This window comes from Taudactylus pleione, unplaced genomic scaffold, assembly GCF_031769625.1.
Source record: "Taudactylus pleione unplaced genomic scaffold, aTauple2 ptg000471l, whole genome shotgun sequence".
Lineage (NCBI taxonomy): Eukaryota > Metazoa > Chordata > Amphibia > Anura > Myobatrachidae > Taudactylus > Taudactylus pleione.
The window spans coordinates 163,867-182,568 of NW_028284873.1; the positions used below are offsets into that span (position 1 = coordinate 163,867).

At 44.9% G+C, this 18,702-nt stretch overlaps 1 protein-coding gene across 1 annotated transcript in view; it reads left to right on the top strand.

Annotated features, from left to right (window-relative positions):
• Positions 1-17,646, top strand: part of G3BP2 (G3BP stress granule assembly factor 2) — a 109,045-nt gene extending 91,399 nt beyond the window's left edge. The window contains exons 8-12 of the mRNA XM_088448896.1: positions 5,948-6,049; positions 6,392-6,494; positions 14,303-14,431; positions 15,152-15,270; positions 15,581-17,646. Of these exons, the coding sequence (XP_088305022.1) occupies positions 5,948-6,049; positions 6,392-6,494; positions 14,303-14,431; positions 15,152-15,270; positions 15,581-15,850 (723 nt within the window). The 3' untranslated portion in view covers positions 15,851-17,646. The remainder of the gene's footprint in view (positions 1-5,947; positions 6,050-6,391; positions 6,495-14,302; positions 14,432-15,151; positions 15,271-15,580) is intronic.
• Positions 17,647-18,702: the final 1,056 nt, after the last annotated feature.

The following is an 18,702-nucleotide window of genomic DNA, read 5'->3' on the forward strand; positions in this document are numbered from 1 at the left end:
AAAGAGCCACTAGTAGTTTTGCCAGAGTTTCCTCACTCTGATAAGCTATCTGATCATGTGTGAAGCATGGAATATGCCAAGTAAAAGGTTTCAGCTGTCTAAAGGCTTGATTTTTCCTTTTATCCTCTTCCAGCTACTGAATGCACTAAATGGGAAGTTCTCCCTGCAGATTCCCACGTGACACGCCTAATTAAGAATGCTACCTTGCCTATCCATACTGCAAACTCCTTAAAGGAGACTATGGATAGAAGGATTGAAGATTGCCTGAAATCTATATACTCTTACAAGAGCTATTACTCGTCCTGCCAGGGCTATGGCCTGGGTGGCAAAAGCCATTGAGAGTTGGGCAGAGGCCCTAGAAGATAATTTCCTTCAGATGTTTTGAGGGAACAGCTGTCTTACATATCTCACATTAGAGAGGAGGCTTTGGATACTGGTCTCCTAGCTTCCAAGGCATTTGCTACTTCCGTGGTAGCCCGCCGTATTGTTGGGTCTCGCTCATGGAAGGCAGATTTGGTCTCTAAAATTACTTTGTAGTCTCTGCCTTATTCTGGGGAGATCCTGTATGGCCCAGAATTGGACAAGATTGTGACGACCTTGGCAGCTACTAAGCCTCGAATGTCATCCTTTCAGTCCTTTCGTCCCCAAGGAAAAGCTAATCAGTTCTTTCCACTGTAGTCTGCATCCACTAAGGCCTCCAAGCCTAGGACCAAACAGACCTGGGCTACTAGACGTCCACCTACCAAATGGGAGGACAAGCCTTCAGTCTGATTGGGCGGGCCTCTCCCTGGGTGTTCCCAGGGTGGGAGGCCGACTTCTTCATTCCTGAGGCGGCCCACCACCAGCAGTTCTTTTGCACAGGACCCAAGCAAAGCCCTGCTCCTCCAGAAGGCCGTTAGTCCTTACTACTCTCGGGGGCAATAATTCTGGTCACCTCATCATAGCAAGTGAAGGTGCTATTCTACCCTTTTCTTTGTTTAGAAGCCCAACAGGTTTCATCGGCCTATCCTCAAGTCTCTGAACAAGTTTATCAGGGTGCCCAGGTTTGGTATGAAAACCCTACACCTTATTGTCCTGGCTATGGAGCCTGAGGATTTTATGGTGTCCCTGGACATTCAGGATGCTTACCTACATGTACCTATAGCATCGTCTCATAAGCAGTATCTCCAGTTTGCTGTCCTACAGCAACAATACCAATTTCAAGCACTAATACTGGGTTTGGGATGCGCTTCGGGGTGGTGGTGGTGTTGTGATCACCTCCAACAGGGCATCCCAGTTCAGAAGTCTGTCGACCATAGGTCCAGCAGGGAAGCATGCAGTAGTCAGGACCACATGTCAAGGAGCCCCCTGAAAGGGTTGACCCTACTCCCCACACTGGATACGCCCTGTCACCCCAAATCACCAACAACTGGGCAGTGTGTGCTGCCACGAACCATCTAAGAGACATTTATCCTCCAGGAGCACTGTGCCTCCTACTAAGCAACTACCACCCCCTATGTGCACACACAGATACAAATAAACGTAAGTTTCTTCCACCACCCATCCAGCCTCCAGTATTTCTGTTCTACAACAACACATACACCACAACACACAGCCATCTGCTCCCCCCAACCTCCCCCCGTTTTTTTCCCTCCTCCCTCTCCCCACCAATACACACACACAACCAAGGAGCGCACGTACCCTCCAATCTTACCAATTTCAAGCACTGCCTTTTGGGCTTTCTACAGCTTCTCGGGTCTTTACCAAGATCATGACCGTTATGGCGGCCTATCTTTGTCTGCTCCCATACTTGGACGATCTCTTGCTCTTAGCAAGCTCCCCAGAAATTCTTCACCGACATCTACAAGTAACATTGCCTTTCTACAAATGCGCGGTTGGCTGATCAACTGGAAAAAGCCTCCCCTTCTCAAAGAATGGTACATCTGGCAGCCTTCCTGGACTCTCAGGCTCAGAATCTTTCTGACAGCAGACAAAATCTCTGTATTACAGTACCGAGTGCGCAGATTACTCCACAGTTGCCGAGTGTCAATTCACTCTGCAATGCAGACCTTGGGAACCATGGTGTCCACCTTCGACATGGTGGAGTTTGCTCAGTTTCACTCCAGGCACCTACAACACCTGATTCTCTCCAAGTGGAACGGGCTACTCCATCTGCTCACATCCCAGATGCTGGGCCTCTCTCCGGAGGTTTGTCTGTCCATATCCTGGTGTCTCCAGACGTACCACCTAAACAAGGGTCGCCCCTTTTGGATCCCGGACTGGGCACTCCTCACCAAGGACGCAAGTCTCCACGGGTGGGTCGCAGTGACCAGCCAGCACTACTTCCAAGGACACTTGACTCCCAATCAACGTACTGGAACTCCGAACCATTTACAGAGCCCTCACTCTGGCTCAGGATATTCTTCAGTGCAGGCCTGTACAAGTACAGTCCGACAACGCCACAGCAGTGGCCTGCCTCAATCACCAAGGAGGCACTCTAAGTTGGTCAGCAATTGCAGAAGTGCCCCGCCAACTCTGCAGTATTCATCTCGGGGATTCTCAATTGGGAGGCAGATTTCCTCAGCTGTCACAACGTGCATGCAGGTGGGTGTTCTCTCAATCCAGAAGTCTTTCAGCTCCTGGTGGACAAATGGGGTCTACCGGACGTGGAACTCATAGCCTCACGACACAACCACAAACTTCCGGTGTACGGGGCCAGGACGAGTGACTCCAACGCACCCTTCGTGGACGCATTATCTGTGAGGTGGACCTTTCATTTGGCATATCTCTTTCCTCTAGTTTCCCTTCTCCCTCTGGTTCTTTGTAAGTTCAAGCAAAAGGGAGGCACGGTCCTGTTGGTAGGGTATCAGATTTCCTGTTGCTCCCCATTTCTAATCTTTCATCCGGACAGGGCTGTTCTTCGAACTGGCCCCTGGCTTAGTTCCCAAGGTGGTCTCTCCTTTCCACCTTAATGAGGAAATTGTGGTTCCGGCCTTTCAATCACCAGACCTCTCGGCAGGTGAGGCCTCTTTGGATGTGCTTTGAAGATCTACGTGGACTATACTACTTCCATCAGGAAATCGGACTCCCTCTTTGTCCTATATGGATTCAACAAGAAGGGATGGCCAGCTAACAAACAGACTCTGGCCAGATGGATTCGCATGACTATCTCACAGGCTTACCCGCAGTCTGGCCTTCCTGTGCCAGCTACAGACGGGAACTGGGGTTCTATCTCCTTCCTAGAGGGGGTGGGGTAGTTCAGTTCGCATGAACTCTCTGATCAGGGAACCACAGCACAGAGGCCAACAAATCCTCGCTAGACGTCTGGAACGCGTGTCTTCAGGTTCCGTTTGGGCCGGTCCTTCTACTTCCTCAGTGGGTTATCGACTCTGTTCCTTGTCTATTCCAGGGCCCTACCATTTGGTGGAGCCCCGGCTCCTTGTGTCTGGTACACAATACAGTCGGTGCTGCAGTGCACAGAAGTTATCACAATTTGGCCCTCTTTGGAGGTCCTGCTTGTAAAGGATGCCTGTTCTTCACAGTACCGGATCTTCCTCGGTCGCTTGTCTCAAGTACTTTAAGCTCCGTGCTGTATCCAGATTTTGCAGGGTCTCCTTTGTTTGCTTGTCTGCACCTTCAGTTCTGGGGGTGGCCTCCAACACCCCTCTCCAGCTGTGTTTTTCTTGCGGCTAACAGTGAACGGACCCTACCAATCTTTGTCAAAGGTTCGGTCGGTGCCTCGTCCGTCGGCCTTGTGAAACATTCGGTTATTGGGCAAGTTGGTATCCACGTAGAGACCATTCAGTGGACCAGGTTCTACTCACGGGAGGTCCCGTGAATTTGCTTTTCGGCTTCCTGGCTTTGGGTCACCATCCACACCGGCTCGGCTGTTCGATGGGCTCGAGCTCCAAGCTCGTTCTATCTGTTGGTGGTCCTGTTCATCCTCGCTGGCTGGTCGCAGTCAGATGGACAAAGACTTTTCTTCAGGCAGGCACAAGAACGCGGCGGCAATACCAAAGTCTGTCCGGGTCGGACACCTTTATTCCTTCTCTCAGTGGTTGTCATACCAGTGGTGGGATGTTGGACAGTGATCTTAGCAGTATCACGTTTCTCCCAAGGCAGTGGTCTCTTTCTCCAGTGGTCTTACTACCGTCAGCATGTTTGCGAGGCTCCACAGTTTGGTAGGGGATCTGGGTATCTACTGACTTCCGCAAGTGGCTGCTTTGACTGTTCCGTGGAACTTTTCATCCAGAGCATCTGTTTCCACCGTCCACACTGTTCCCTCAGGTGTCTAGGGGCATTGAGGCTTCCAGAGTGAGGGTACTCCGAGTGGCTACACTGGTCATGTTACGCGGACGTTCTCCCAAGATCGGTAGGTCCGGGGTGGCGCCTTCCACTTCGTCCAGACCTGCTGTAACTAGGCCAGTTCCTACCAGGGCATTTCCTTGGTTGGTTTTCGCGACTGGCCGTCTGTGACAGAGAGAGAGAGAGCGCTGCAGGTTTTTCTCTCTAATGGTCTGTACTAGGCTGCGAGCTCAGGCTCCGTTTCCATCTCTCGCTTACCTCCGGGTTTGGATACTTTTCTTGGCCTTCCTCCTGGAGGGCTTGGAAACCATTTGACAACTTTGTGTTGTGACTATAGTCTTTGGCCCTGTCATTTTCTTTCCAGCTGTGTTTGTGTCTTCCGAGTGTCCAGTCCATTTTACAAGGTGTGTTGCGTCTTTAGCCACCGTTTTGTCCGCAGGTGGAGCCGTGGAATATTAATCTAGTCTTATCGGCTCTCACACAGGCTCCATTGGAGTCGTTGCATTCAATGGATCTTCTGTTAGTTGCTTGTAAGCTGGTCTTCCTTAGGGCTATTGCCTTCCCTCGGCATAGTTCTGTATTTAGGGTTGGCAAGCCGCCTTGTCTTCCACGACGATTGTGCAATTTTCCGTACAGGTTTTACTTTCCAGCCGCCACTTTTCTTTTTTTGTTGCGGCCTTGTACTTACACCTGGATGCTGTCCTTCCGGTTCTTCCTCCTTTTGGCGAATTCTCGAGAGTAGAATGATCTGGCTCTGCAGACTTCCTTGGATGCATCTTCTTGTGACGCCGTGCTGTTCTTTGTGGGTTCTTTCTGACGCGCATGATATGGTTGGCCGGCTACTCAGCAGACCCTTGCGCATTGGATCCACTCAGTCATCCCTCAAGCCTAGTCTGGTGCGGGGCGACCGCCACCAGATCGGATGTCAGCGCCTCTTGCTAGAGTGGCACAGAACTTCAGCAGCACAGGTATGTGGTGCAGCTATCTGGTCCCCTGTTGCTCATTTTCAGGGTTTGTTGCCTCCAGCAGCACGCACTTTGGGCGTACAGTTCTCCGGTCAGGCAGCCTGTGCGTTCCCTCCCCAGGGCGGCTTTTGAACGTCTCATTGTCCAATGTTCCCCAGCCTTGCTGCAAGAGAAAATAGGATTTTTGGTCAACTTACAGTTGAATCCTTTTCTTTTAAGCAGGCTCGGGAACACTGCGTTCCCTCCCTCACGCTCAGTCTTGCAAGGTTATGGTTATTGACAGTCTTTCTTCCCTACTAGTTTGTTTGGTTCTAAACAGTTTCATGGGGGATCCTGCTTACTCCCCTCTGGACACTCTTGAACAAAAAAAAAACGTATTGCAGGGGGGAGGGCCTTAGGATTTAAAGCTAGTTTCATAAAGTGCCAGCTCCAGCCCCAACCTACAATTCGATTGTCCAGTGTTCTCCAACTTGCTTAAGTGAAAAGGCTTCAACGGTAAGTTGACCTAAAATCCTATTTTCTGGCACATGGTCAGAACTTGTGTTGTGTAATTCTATGCTTTTTTTTTTTTTTGTGTGGTTGGCTACCTCATCACAGCTGCCACTTCCTATCTAGCACCAAGGGTTTTAACTTGGTATTAGCATATTAGATGTAACTCCGTGTAAAGCTTGTTAAGTCTCGGCATTTATTTTCTGTAGGCTTTCTCGTGGGCATCAGTGACCAGTAAAAACCTGCCTCCCAGTGGTACTGTCCCATCATCAGGAATTCCACCCCATGTAATAAAAGCTCCTGCCTCACAGGTAATTTATCTGTGACTGCTCCCCAAAGTACACATTTTATTCATTTGGCCTTTTTGTTTGTCTTGAGTATTTATTATTTTGTGATTGTATTAGCCTTCTGTCTTAAATTATAGTCCTTGCTGTTTTTGCTCAACTTTTTTTTTTGAGTACATTGTATTCTTTCCAATAGATCTGCCTTTAGAATCTTACCTGCATATGTTTTAGATGGACACTTGAATTTACAGGCTGGTCATTTAAACAGTTCTAATTAATACGTTCTAAAGAAGCCCTTTCATTAATTATGTAAATGTAGTAAAAATAAAATTTGTGGGACTATTAAAGCTATTCTTTCTGTTACTGCAGGCAAGAGCTGAAAGTAAGCAAGAAAATCAAGTTCCACCACCTCGTACACGGGAGCAGCGCCCACGGGAGCGTCCAGCGTTTCAACCAAGGGGACCCAGATCCGGTAAATCTGCAATGTAGAATGAATACTATAATTGAAGATTCTCTAGGAACATAGTGTTCTTCACTTACGGTATTGTGTATTTTCTTGGTTACATCAAGTAGCATATATGTTTTTAAAATTGTTTGGTCTGAGCACTGTGAAGTAAAGTATCTAACAAAGTTGTCGCCATCTTTAAGATTAGAGACTGAGAGTCCATTGATGGCAGAGAACTGGCACCATCTTTAATGGTCTTTATTAAATAGCCAAACAAGCCCAACTGTTCCTATATGTTTGTATTTCAGTATTGATGGCATGGTTAGGTCTTTCTACTGCAGGGTCCATCGGGCACCTTCAGCGTTTTCAAAAAACGACATCTCCCAGGATGCTCTGCGGGTCCCTCTCCTATACCCTGCCCCCAGGCCAAGGCACCTCAGTTTTGTAGGTGCCTGGCACGGAGTCTGGTCACTGTTCAGAGGGGGGACTGTTCAAACAGCCCCTGAATATTTTTGCTGTGAGTAAATTGCACGAACAGTCCAATAGGACGTCCGTGCTATTACTCCTACACCCCGCCGGCGCTATGATGCTGGTACTGCTCTGGGGATCCTGGCGGGATCCCGGGACCTCAGCTAGCGGAACCACAGCCAGGGGAACCCTTTCTGTGGTTCCCCAGCCCAAGCATTGCCCCTGACCGTTAGTCAGCCCAGGCCAAGGATCCTTGGTGAGCTGGGAACCCCCCAATAAAGGAGTCCAATCTCCAGGGCACCCCAGGCCTGGGCTGATAGCCCGAGGTTAACCACAGCAACCCTGGAGCTGTGGTTGGTGCTTGGTTGATTATGTAAAGTGTGTTGCATTTCAGAGAGTTAAAATTGTCTCTTGCTGTGGAACTACAGGTCCCAGCAAACCTCCCACGCATGCTGGAACTTGGAGAACCACGAGTACTAGCATGTGGGGCATTACAGGCCCGCTGGTACCTGTAATTCCACTGCAAAATAAATATTTTAAAAACAGTAAAAGTTTATTTAAACGTACCTGCGCACTCACACACACTATCTCACATACTCACCTAAGTATCCCTGAAGCCAATTCGCATACCTGTAAAAAAAACAAAAAAAAACAAAAAACACTATACTCACCTCTGTATGCTTGGATCACGTTCTCTTCATTCCAAAGTAGGCATCTGTGGGGCTTGGCAAAATAACACACCGAAAATTCGAGGACCACTGAACGTTAGTACTACCCGAATGACGGCTCGGCGATGGGATTTCACTGAGCGCTCATTGGCTGAGTGAGATGAGCCTTCCTCCTCAACCAATGAACGCTTCCCGCCACTGAAGTTTAATGGTGAGAACCGCTAAGGTGACTTAAGGTTACTTTCTTCTTCAGGGTCCATAGGGGTCCACAGGGAGACATTGGGGGTGTAGGTGGAACCTGAAAGACCGGACACCAACAGCAAAGCTTTTCAATCCCAGGATGCTCTGGTCCTTCCCCCTATACTCTGCTCACAGCCTGAGGGCACTTCAGTTTCGTTGCATTAAGCAGCCCAAGCTTTAATTTTGTTTTAATTTACTATTCATTTTTTTTTTTTGCCAAATTGTGAGCAGCACCAGACTGTACTCCGGACATCTGTGCTGCCACCCCATCACCCCTCCGCGGCGCTTTGTCACCAAGCCTGTGCTAGGTACTCCCAGCGGGGCTCCGAGGAGGGCTAGCTAGCTCCCTGACCCCAGACTGCAGCCCGGAATCAAGGGGACCGGTAAGGCGGAATCCCGTTTTCGGGGACCCTCGTCTTAGTGCAGTCTTGCTTACAATGGACCCAGTGGTTAACGTCAGCCAGTGGATAAGGCGCTCTCCCTGCAGCCCCTCCCTCAGCTCAGGGCTCCATTCCACTGAGCTGCTTCACCCTCCGCCTCCTCAGACGCGCGGCAGCCATTTTAGGCAAGCAGGTCTCCGGGCAACGCTGGGTCCAGTCTCCCTGTATACCTCTCCCACAGGTCAGGTTATACAGTGCTATGTCCTACCAGAAACTGTGGTCTCTGAAGTTGATTTTAGCGCCCATTGCAGACATGTAATGTTTTTTTTCTGTTTTTGTATGTGACTTGTGCTAATGCTAATTTCTATCTTCAATATTGTCAGTTTATACCTGTCCCTTTTTTCTACTATACCCTGACATACTAAGGTATTGGGGGTTCATAGTCCTCACCCTTAAATAGCAGATGTGAGGTACAATCACATACTATATAGCGTGGCTGCACACTACAATGTGCCATATATAGCGCGGTTGCACACTACTTTGTGCCATATTACAAATACTGCAAGGTGTTCATTGCACTGTATCATACTGTGTATTCTATTCTTGTGACTGTCTGTCGGAGGAAAGAATAACAAGCAGCCTGATGCTGCTGCTCCTACTCTGATGGCTTGTAAGTCCAGCTCAGCGGGCTTAGCCACAGAGGACCTCATTCAGGATGGTCTCTGTATTAATTGTTGCATAGCCCCAGGTCCATCAGCCCGGTGTCTCCCTCAGGACCCACCCTGGGCTGCCTTTTCCTAAATGCTGGAAAAACTTGTGGACCAAGTAGCAGCACTGTGGTAGCTCCACCTATGGGATGGCCACAGCAGGTACGCCCTGCAAACCCTTTACTTCCCCCATGGATAGATGTCCTGTCTACCTCAGTACAGACTTTGGCTAATACTTCTCGGTTATTCAGCAAATGCTGCAAAAAGATAAACCTTTACCTCCTAAGCCTACTAAACGTTCTATGATATCTTCACCATCCACACAGTTATCTGATTCTGAGATATCATCTGGGTAGGGAGAAGAGACAGATCTCTCTTGCTCTGAGGAGAAGAGGAGCCACCCTCTAAACTAAATATACCTGCTCTTGTGAGAGCTGTTAAAACTATTCTACAAATAGAGGAGGATGAACCTGCTCTTAAGAAAAAACATGCACTTTTAAGTGACAAAAGGTTATTTTACCGGAGTTTCCTCACTCTGACCAGCTATCTGATCACATGAGTGAAGCTTGTAATATGCCCGGTAAAAGGTTTTAAATTCCAAAACAGTTCAGTTCCTTTTACCCTCTTCCAGCTACTGATTGTACTAAATGGGAAGTTCCCCCAACGGGGGACGTATATAGATTTATAGAAGCTTGTCATAAATCTATATACTCTCTTACAGGAGCCATTACTCGTCCTGCTAGGGCTATAGCCTGGGTGGCAAAAGCCATTGAGAGTTGGGCAGAGGCCCTAGAAGAGACTTTTCCCCTGATGCTTCAAGGGAACAGCTGTCCTACATATCTCACATTATAGATGCAGCCTCCTACTTAGGTGAAGCAGCTATGGATACGGCTTTCCTGGCTTTCAGGGTATCTGCCACTTCGGTAGTGACCCGCCGTATTCTTTGGCTACGATTTTGGAAAGCAGATTCGGAATTAAAACGGGCACTGCAGTCTCTGCTTTATGCTAGAGACTTCTATTTGGTCCAGAATTGGATAAAATTGCGACTACTTTAGTGACTAACAAGACAGTGTTCCTGCCCTCTGCTCTCAAGACAAAGCCAAGGGTCAGTCCTTTCTAGGGCAACAGACATCAGCCAAGGCCTCCAAGCCTGGGGCCAAACAAGCCTGGGCTACTAGACGTCCACCTGCCAAGTCTGAGGACAAGCCTGCAGCCTGAATATCTCCAGTTTGCTACACTGCAGCAACATTACCAATTCCATGCTCTGCCATTTGGCCTCAACGGCCCCTCGGGTTGGCAGTTATGGGGGCCTCTCTTCGTCGGGATCAGACTGCGCCAGTATTTAGACGATCTCTAGCTGTTGGCAAGCTCCCCAGAGAAACTTCACAGCCATCTGCAGATAACCATTGCCTTTCTACAAATGTACGGTTGGCTGATCAACTGGAAAAAGTCTTCCCTGACACCAGGAGGGAGGCCCAGTCATATTAATAGCTCCAGCCTGGCCCAGATGACACTGGTACTCCGATCTTCAAAGGCTCTCCATAGACTTTCATCTTCAGCTTCCTCTACGAGCAGACCTGTTGCTCATGGTCCATGTCTACATCCGCTAGGGTTTTTTCCAGCTCTGTGGTCCAGACCATGCTAAAAGTGCGTAAACCAGCCAGGATTTACCACAGAATATGGCATACTTTTTTCCATTGGTGTGCTCCAAGAAATTGACCTTCAAGTCTTTAAGGTTTCTAAAATTCTTGCCTTTCTTCAAGGTGGATTGGATCTAGGCCTCATCCTAGTATCTCTGAAAGTGCACGTCTCTGCTTTGTCTATCTGGTTTCAGCGCAGAATTGCTCCTATACCAGATGTTCACACCTTCATGCAGGGTGTTCTACGAATACAACCTCCCTTTATCCCTCCTGTGGCACCATGGGATTTGTCAGTGGTGCTCCAAGCACCTCAGGAACCTCCATTTGAACCCCTGGAATCAGTGGATGTCAAATGGCTCACTGCAAAGACTGTTTCTTCTGGCTATAGCATCTGCCCATAGGGTATCGGATTTAGGGGAGCTTTTACGTCGCTCCCCCCTTTGATATTTCATCAGGACAGGGCTGTTCTTCGAACACGCCCAGGCTTCCTTCCCAAGGTGGTTTCTCGTTTCCACCTGAATGAGGAAATTTGGTTTCGGCCTTTATTTCACCAGACCTCTTGGCAGGTGAGGCCTCTTCGGATGTGGTTCGTGCTCTAAAGATCTACGTGGACCCGTGCTGCTTCCATCCGAAAATCGGACTCCCTCTTTGTCTTAGCTGGCCATCCCCTCTTGTGCAATCCATATAACAGACAGACTCTGGCCAGATGGATTTGCATGACTATCTCACAGGCTTACACGCAGACTGGCCTTCCTGTGCCGACTACAGTCTCAGCTCTTTCTACTCACTCTGTGGGTCCCTTGTGTGCAGCCCAGCGGGGCGCCTCAGCTGAACAGCTATGCAAGGCGGCCACCTGGTCTTCTCTCCACACCTTTCTTAGGTTTTATGCCTTTGATACTTTTGCCTCTCAGGATGCTTCCTTCGGGCATAGGGTTCACCTATCGGCTCAGGAGTGTTCCCGCCCATGAATAACTGCTTTGGGACATCCCCAATGTCTCCCCGTGGAGCCCTATAGAACCTAAAGGAGTGTTGTGGTAAAACTTACCTTGGTTAACTCTTTCGTCAAAGTCCACAGGGCACCCGCCCAGACGCTCCTAGCTTCTATGGATTTTCTTCTCCTGGTCACTTTTCCTTCTCTGTGAGTGATTCCTTAGTGTACCAGTCTTCCTATCCTGCTCCTGCCTTGGGCTTGTTAACAAAACTGAAGTGCCCTCAGGCTGTGGGCAGGGTATAGTGGTAGGTCCTGGGATTGAAATACTTTGCTGTTGGTGTCTGGTTTTCGAGGTCCCACCTACACCCCCAATGTCTCCCTGTGGACCCTATGGACTTTGAAGAAAGAGTTAACCAAAGTAAGTTTTACCGTAACTCTCCTTTTCGCGGTTCTCGATATTGAAGTCAATGGTGGGAACCGCTCATTGGCGGAGAGGCGGAAGGCTCATCTCTCTCAGCCAACGAGCGTTCAGCATCAATACAGCACCTCCCACATACCTGTCTGTACATCACTTACACCTCCACATACCTGTCCCACATTTACCCCGTTGCGCTTTTAAGAGAAATTCATCTGAACACTGATATAGGATAATTTGGCCAATAAAGGTACTTAATCCCTCCAAGTGTGTAATTATTCATTGGGAAAGTTGTAAAATGAAGATTTTCTCCTATATTTTTATCTGTGCGGACAAATAAAACGCAAATTCAGTGCCAGTTTGGAAATTAAATTAAATTAAATGCATTTCACGGTGTGAGTTCGCTGTGAAAACTGCTCGCATGACCTTATTCAATTGACCCCAAGGAAATCATGCTTGCAGGTTCCAATCTGGAAGGGCCTCCTCCTCTTCTCAGTCTCTTCTCAGCATTTTCAGTTTTGGGTTCTTCCTGTCAACATCTAGATATTGCCAAGAGTTTGTATTACATTCATGTAAGCAATAGTGGTTCTTCTGAGAATAAAAGGTGTGAGTCCATCTTTACTTGGACAACCTATTAACCAAGGCAGGATTCTCATCCCTGCATCTGATCAATATACATATATCAGCTCAGACATCCATACAATACACCTTGGAGTATTCTTTTGAGAACACACGATTTTCTCATTGCAGACACTCATACGCTCTTAATTAGCTCTCAGTAGATATGTTTACTTGGGAATATGAGTCATAGGGAAAAATAATCCATAAGAAATGAAACACATATACATTATTTATACAGCCAATTCACCCATTTGTCACTAAAGACAGTGTCACTCTTTTGGTGTCACAGGAATGTCCTCCTCAACAGAGGTAGTGCCTTCACCATTTGACTGGACGTTCCTCAAAAGATGTGCCAGTCATAAGGGCTGGGGTGTTGCTACTCTTCAGTGCGGCATCAATGTTCTGGAACTCTTGTCAAAGCTCAATCTTTAAAATTTCAGTCTGACGTCACAGCCATTGCATTCCTCAATGGCCCTGGAGCCACCAAGAGCTCCCCAGCATTAAAAAAAAATATATATATATCTATGTGTGTGTGTGTGTGTGTGTGTATATATATGAAAGTGATTATGCAATGTATTCTTTCCAGGACTTGAGTACGGCGTAGTGAACTTTCAGCAGGAAGGCCCTACTTCCACAGAACAGTGCTTTTATCCATAGATAATTCTACAGGCAGTTGAGAAGTGGGGTCAAACAGATATCGCCATGATGGCAACACTTAACCACAAAATAGGCTGCTATTCATCAACGAGGGATTCGAGAACCTAGTATATGTCCTTTCAATTTTGTGAAATTTTCAACTTGTTTACCTATTTTTCTAGGAGAAATATTGTCTATAACGGGTGGGGAACCTTTTTTCTGCCGAGGGCCATTTTAATATATATAACATCATTCGCGGGCCCAGTGCAGGCCATCCCCTCTCCATGTGCGTCACAGGGGTGGGGCCACAAACGCCGGTGATTACAGCAATGCCCGGAACATCCTCAGGATGCTCCGGGAAACTGTAAGGGCAGCGGCATGACCGTCTGAAGTATCCTAAGGACACTCCATGTGGCACTGCTATATAGATTCTGGCTGCAGGCTTCCATTCTAGGCACCCTGCTAGCCAGATGAGGCTAGCAGAAAAAAAAGCTGAGGGCCAGACCGAATGATTCCAAGAGCCTCATACGGCCCCTGGGCCTGAGGTTCCCCATCCCAGCTCTAAAAGATATAAAAAGGATTAGCTCTTGTAGCACCTGATTGGCAAGAACATCATGTTACAGGGAGGTTGGAGTCATAGCGTCATCTATAGCCAAGGCAAAAGCTAGATAATGCACATTTATTTAAAAGATGAACTACCACAAAGAATGTATGTATATATATGTGTGTATATGTGTGTGTGTATATATGTGTGTATATATATGTGTGTGTGTGTGTGTGTATGTGTATATATATATATATATATATATATATATATATATATAATGTGTATATATAAATTTATTTTATTTTTTTTCTGTGTGCAGAAGAGTTTTCTTATTTTATATTATCTAGGTTACTTTTTTCTTACAAGAGGGTCTAGATAGACAGTGGTCTGAGGCTTGTGTACTTAAGGTCAAGTTTCAGCACTACTATTGTTAATCTTAAAGAATATTAGCTCTAGTCCCAGGGTGTTGTAAATCCACAATCAGGAGAGTCACAAGAGGAGAGAGAATTGGATTGATTAAAAGCACTATTATCTGTAATGTGATATGCTTTGCTGACAATTGTCTTTTCTGATTGCTAATAGGACGAGGTGAAACAGAACAGGGAGAGTCTGACAACCGACGCATGTTCCGTTACCCTGACAGTCACCAGCTCTTTGTTGGTAACCTGCCGCATGATATTGACGAGAGTGAATTGAAAGAGTTTTTCATGAGTAAGTTGAAAAAAGGAAAAAATTTTTTTTTTTGGAATGTAAACTGTCGTGTTTTTGTGGATATAGAAAAGAGCAAGTTTGTGTTTAACTCCAATTACTTTTACCTAACTTCTGTAAGAAGGTGCCTTCTAAATACTTGGTCTCCATCTGGTACGTAGCTAGGAGACCATATATGTACTTTGAACTGCAGGAGCATCGTGTCATTAAAGTCCTAATTTCTTTAAAAAAAAATTATTTTCAGTGATAAGGCCTGGAGAGTAGTGCCTGATGCTGGCCACTTGCTGGCTAGTCCTTATGGTCACATGCATTGTGCTTTCCTGCCGGGATAGTCAGCATTCCGGCAGTCAGGATGCCGATGGTCACAATATAGACAAGCGGCATCCTGACGGAATACCAACAGATTGTGGAGGTAAGTATTATGGTTAGTCTGTGGGGGGGGGTTAGGGTACAGAAATCTGTTGGGATTCTGACTGTCGGGATGCCGCTGTATGGCTCCTGTACCCAACCCTTATGACAGATTTTATGTTTTGCAAACTGGTCTTATGGTACACAATTTACACATTGCAAATTCACTCGAATTCTGTGTGCCTGCATTGCTTCAGATGCAACCTGAGCTTCCACCCATGCAAACTTATTTATTTTTTAATTTATAGTTGTTGGTAAACAACTGCTTATAACAATCAATAAATTACATAATTATACACTTTTCTATTGTTGCAGGCTATGGAAATGTAATGGAACTCCGGATTAATACCAAAGGTGTAGGAGGGAAGCTTCCCAACTTCGGTTTTGTTGTATTTGATGATTCCGAACCTGTTCAAAGGATTTTGCTAGCAAAGGTATGTATGTCTTCTAAGCCGTATTCATGCCAAAATGCTTTAAAATGCACCTTTTATACTTTCCTTGATCACTTCTTTTACAAATATTTTTTACATACAATATAACACAAGTAAGAATTTGACCAGTAGTTATAAATTGGAGCTGCCTTATTAGTTAATAGATTAATATTTATAAGTTTTAAAGCTGTACTGGCTTCAAACTTTAAATTATATAATTTGTCAAAATTCCATCTTAAGCATTACAAACAGTACCCAACTAACACCTGGGAATTATTGCCATTAAGTGTTCATTTTGTTTTGCTCTCATCAGCCAATCATGTTCCGTGGTGAAGTTCGTTTGAATGTGGAAGAAAAGAAAACCAGGGCTGCACGTGAAAGGGAAACTCGTGGCGGTGATGATCGCAGAGATATACGTCGCAATGACCGTGGTGGTGGTGGTCCTCGTGGAATAATCGGTGGTGGGATGATGCGCGATAGGGACGGAAGAGGTCCTCCTCCGCGAGGTGGAATGGCACAAAAGCTGAGCACAGGAAGAGGAGCAGCGTCCATGGAGGGCCGTTTCACTAGTCAACGTCGCTGAAAAGTCAATAACAGTCAAACCTACAGTGGTACATTATTCGTCGTGTTTGCATTCTTGTTAATTTTTAGCTTTGGAATGTGACACAGCCTTTTTTTTTTTTTTTTTTTTCTTCCCCCATAATTTCTTTGATGTGAAAACATCTTTTTGTTTGCAGTTTTCAATTGAGGTGAACTTTTTTTTTTTTTTTGCAGTTTCTCAACAGGACTTGTAATGTTAATTTATACATCCCAATTTATGAAAATATAAGGACTGAGATGACCATTAGCACTGCAAGTAATTACAATGACATTGGAGGCCTATGCCCTAGTAAAGTTCTCTGTTGCACCTTGCAAGTATTATGGTTTCTTCAATGGAAACAAAAGTAGTGCAATGCGTGCCTCCTAACCACTTAGACTTTTGGTATGGAAGGAACTAATGGTTATGCATTCGTCAAAGGCACGAGCAATCTCCTCTTATCACGGTTGTAAGAACCCAGAATAAAAGCTTGTAAATGATGGCATCTGGTATGTTCTGCCACAAACTGCATGGTGCAAACCATATCAAAAGTTAATTCTCTGGATTTTAATTTTAATTCTGAACTTAATCTGATACTTCAAAAAGTATGAGCAGAAGTAGTGAAATGTTTCATATATGAAGAATATTTGCACTTGCCCATCTGAGATGGCGGGCTGCTCAGCTGACTCCACCCTGCCAAACTACCCCTTTTTCCAGCTTTGTACAGTGAAACAAATTGTACTCAATTGTATTTAGTTCTCTGGTAATGTAATAAGCATGATGGTGCCTTCTATGAACACATCATTCCAGTCCTTGCTGGTGATTTTGTACAGTGAATGATTTACTGTGCTGCAAAGCCAAACCGCTTCAGTACATCCAAGAATCATTGAAAAGCCTGCCTAACCAAACTGCAGTATCCGTACGTCGGTATAATTATTTTTCTTTTTCTTTTGGTCTGTTTTGTTATGGTCCACCAATACTGCGTTGGTATTTACTTACCAATAGTGGGGGGACTGAAGTATGTGGGAAAGAATAATGGTCATGTCTCTGTTCGAAGCCCTTACTGTAGATCCCTGAAGTGCATATAATGCGGATAATCTGTACATGGTGCCCTGCAAATGTCCTGTTGAACATTTCTGTTTACCTATTCACATCCTGTTGAACCCCTGGAAGCAGAGGATGTACTTCAATGCTCCTAGCAGTGAACAGCAGCTCTAAATGTATGCACTTTACAATCTCATACAGGGTCATTTTCTTAGCTTTTTTTTTTTTTCCCCCCTCCCCACCTTGCTTTATTTCATGCAGACCTCCTCAAGTGGAAACTCTTGGAATGCACCATGTTGGGACAGCCACCTGCCTATAACCATACATTCCAGTAAACTACAAATGTAGCGAAAGATACTGACCTGCCTGGTGTAATAATATTGATTTATGCTCTGAAGGAGAAAGTGTGAACACTTAAAGCTGCCTCTGGAAGTGCAGGAAACCTTAAAATCCATACTAGCAAAAAAAAAAAAAATGCACATGGAGCAACATGCTGCTTATGACTTATGCAACTGTTTGCTGAGCCTCTTCCGACGAAAACTAATGATTGTGCACAAATGTATTCTCTCCCGTTCCCTAGGTGAAATCAGACTCTTGCATAGGTCAGATTTTTTTTTTGTTTTCTTCTTTTAACTATTATATTTACACTTGAGGTCTTCTGTTTTTGATATCAAGTCTTGCACTATTTCATACATTTCTGGGATGCAGATCTCTTGTGGCATATATATATATATATAGATATATATAGATATATATATATAGATATAGATATATATATATAGATATATATATATAGATATATATATATAGATATATATATATAGATATATATATATAGATATATATATAGATATATATATAGATATATATACATATAGATATACATATAGATATATATATATATATATATATATATATATATATATATATATATATATATATATATATATATATATATATATATGGAAGTATTACATCTGTTACCTGGAGGTATTGTACTTGAATTCCTTAGCATACAGTGAAGCGTGGACTGACTTTAAGCATCATTCCGATCAGTGGTAAAGTTTGCAGACAGTTCTGTTTTCCTTTTTTTACTCTCTCATTTTTACTTTATATTTTTCTGATGGTGAACCCCAGTCATAATCTGAACTGTGTAACGGCAAATGGAACAGGACTTAAGTATAAGTGTAACATACCATGCTAGAGGAGTATTGGAGCCATTAAACTTTCAAGTCTGACTTATGTTGGTATACCTTGAATAAACCTTTATTCATCAGACGTTTACCTGGTGATTGTTCACCTACTTTACGATGTACATTTAAGTGTTGTCTTAATCTTTCAGTAAATGTACCTCACCCAACATGGCGGTAGTTTCCACTTTCATTATTGTGTTGGGCAATTCATTTGTTGTAATAACCAATCATTGCACTTCTGTTTCAGCACAATTGGCGTACTATGATTACCTAGCTGTAGAAGACAGTGGTGAATGATTTACCATCTTTATTGCTGTAATGTGTTAACATTATGCCAGTAGAATCTAGTCATCTGGAGCGTGGTTCTTTCATATATATATCAATATATGATTTTTTTTTTTTACTTCAGTTTCCATATTTTGAATGTGTTGAAACTAAAACAGTTGACAATAAACTACTGATGTCTACAGCATGGCTGATTTCCATAATTCCATTTTTAAGCCTTTATTTAAGGTGCTTTGTAATATCCCTTAATGTTTTGTAACTGGTTAATAAACAATGTGTTATTAATAAATACATATATAATTTTTATTTTTTTCCATTCAAGTCCCCCGTTAAAAT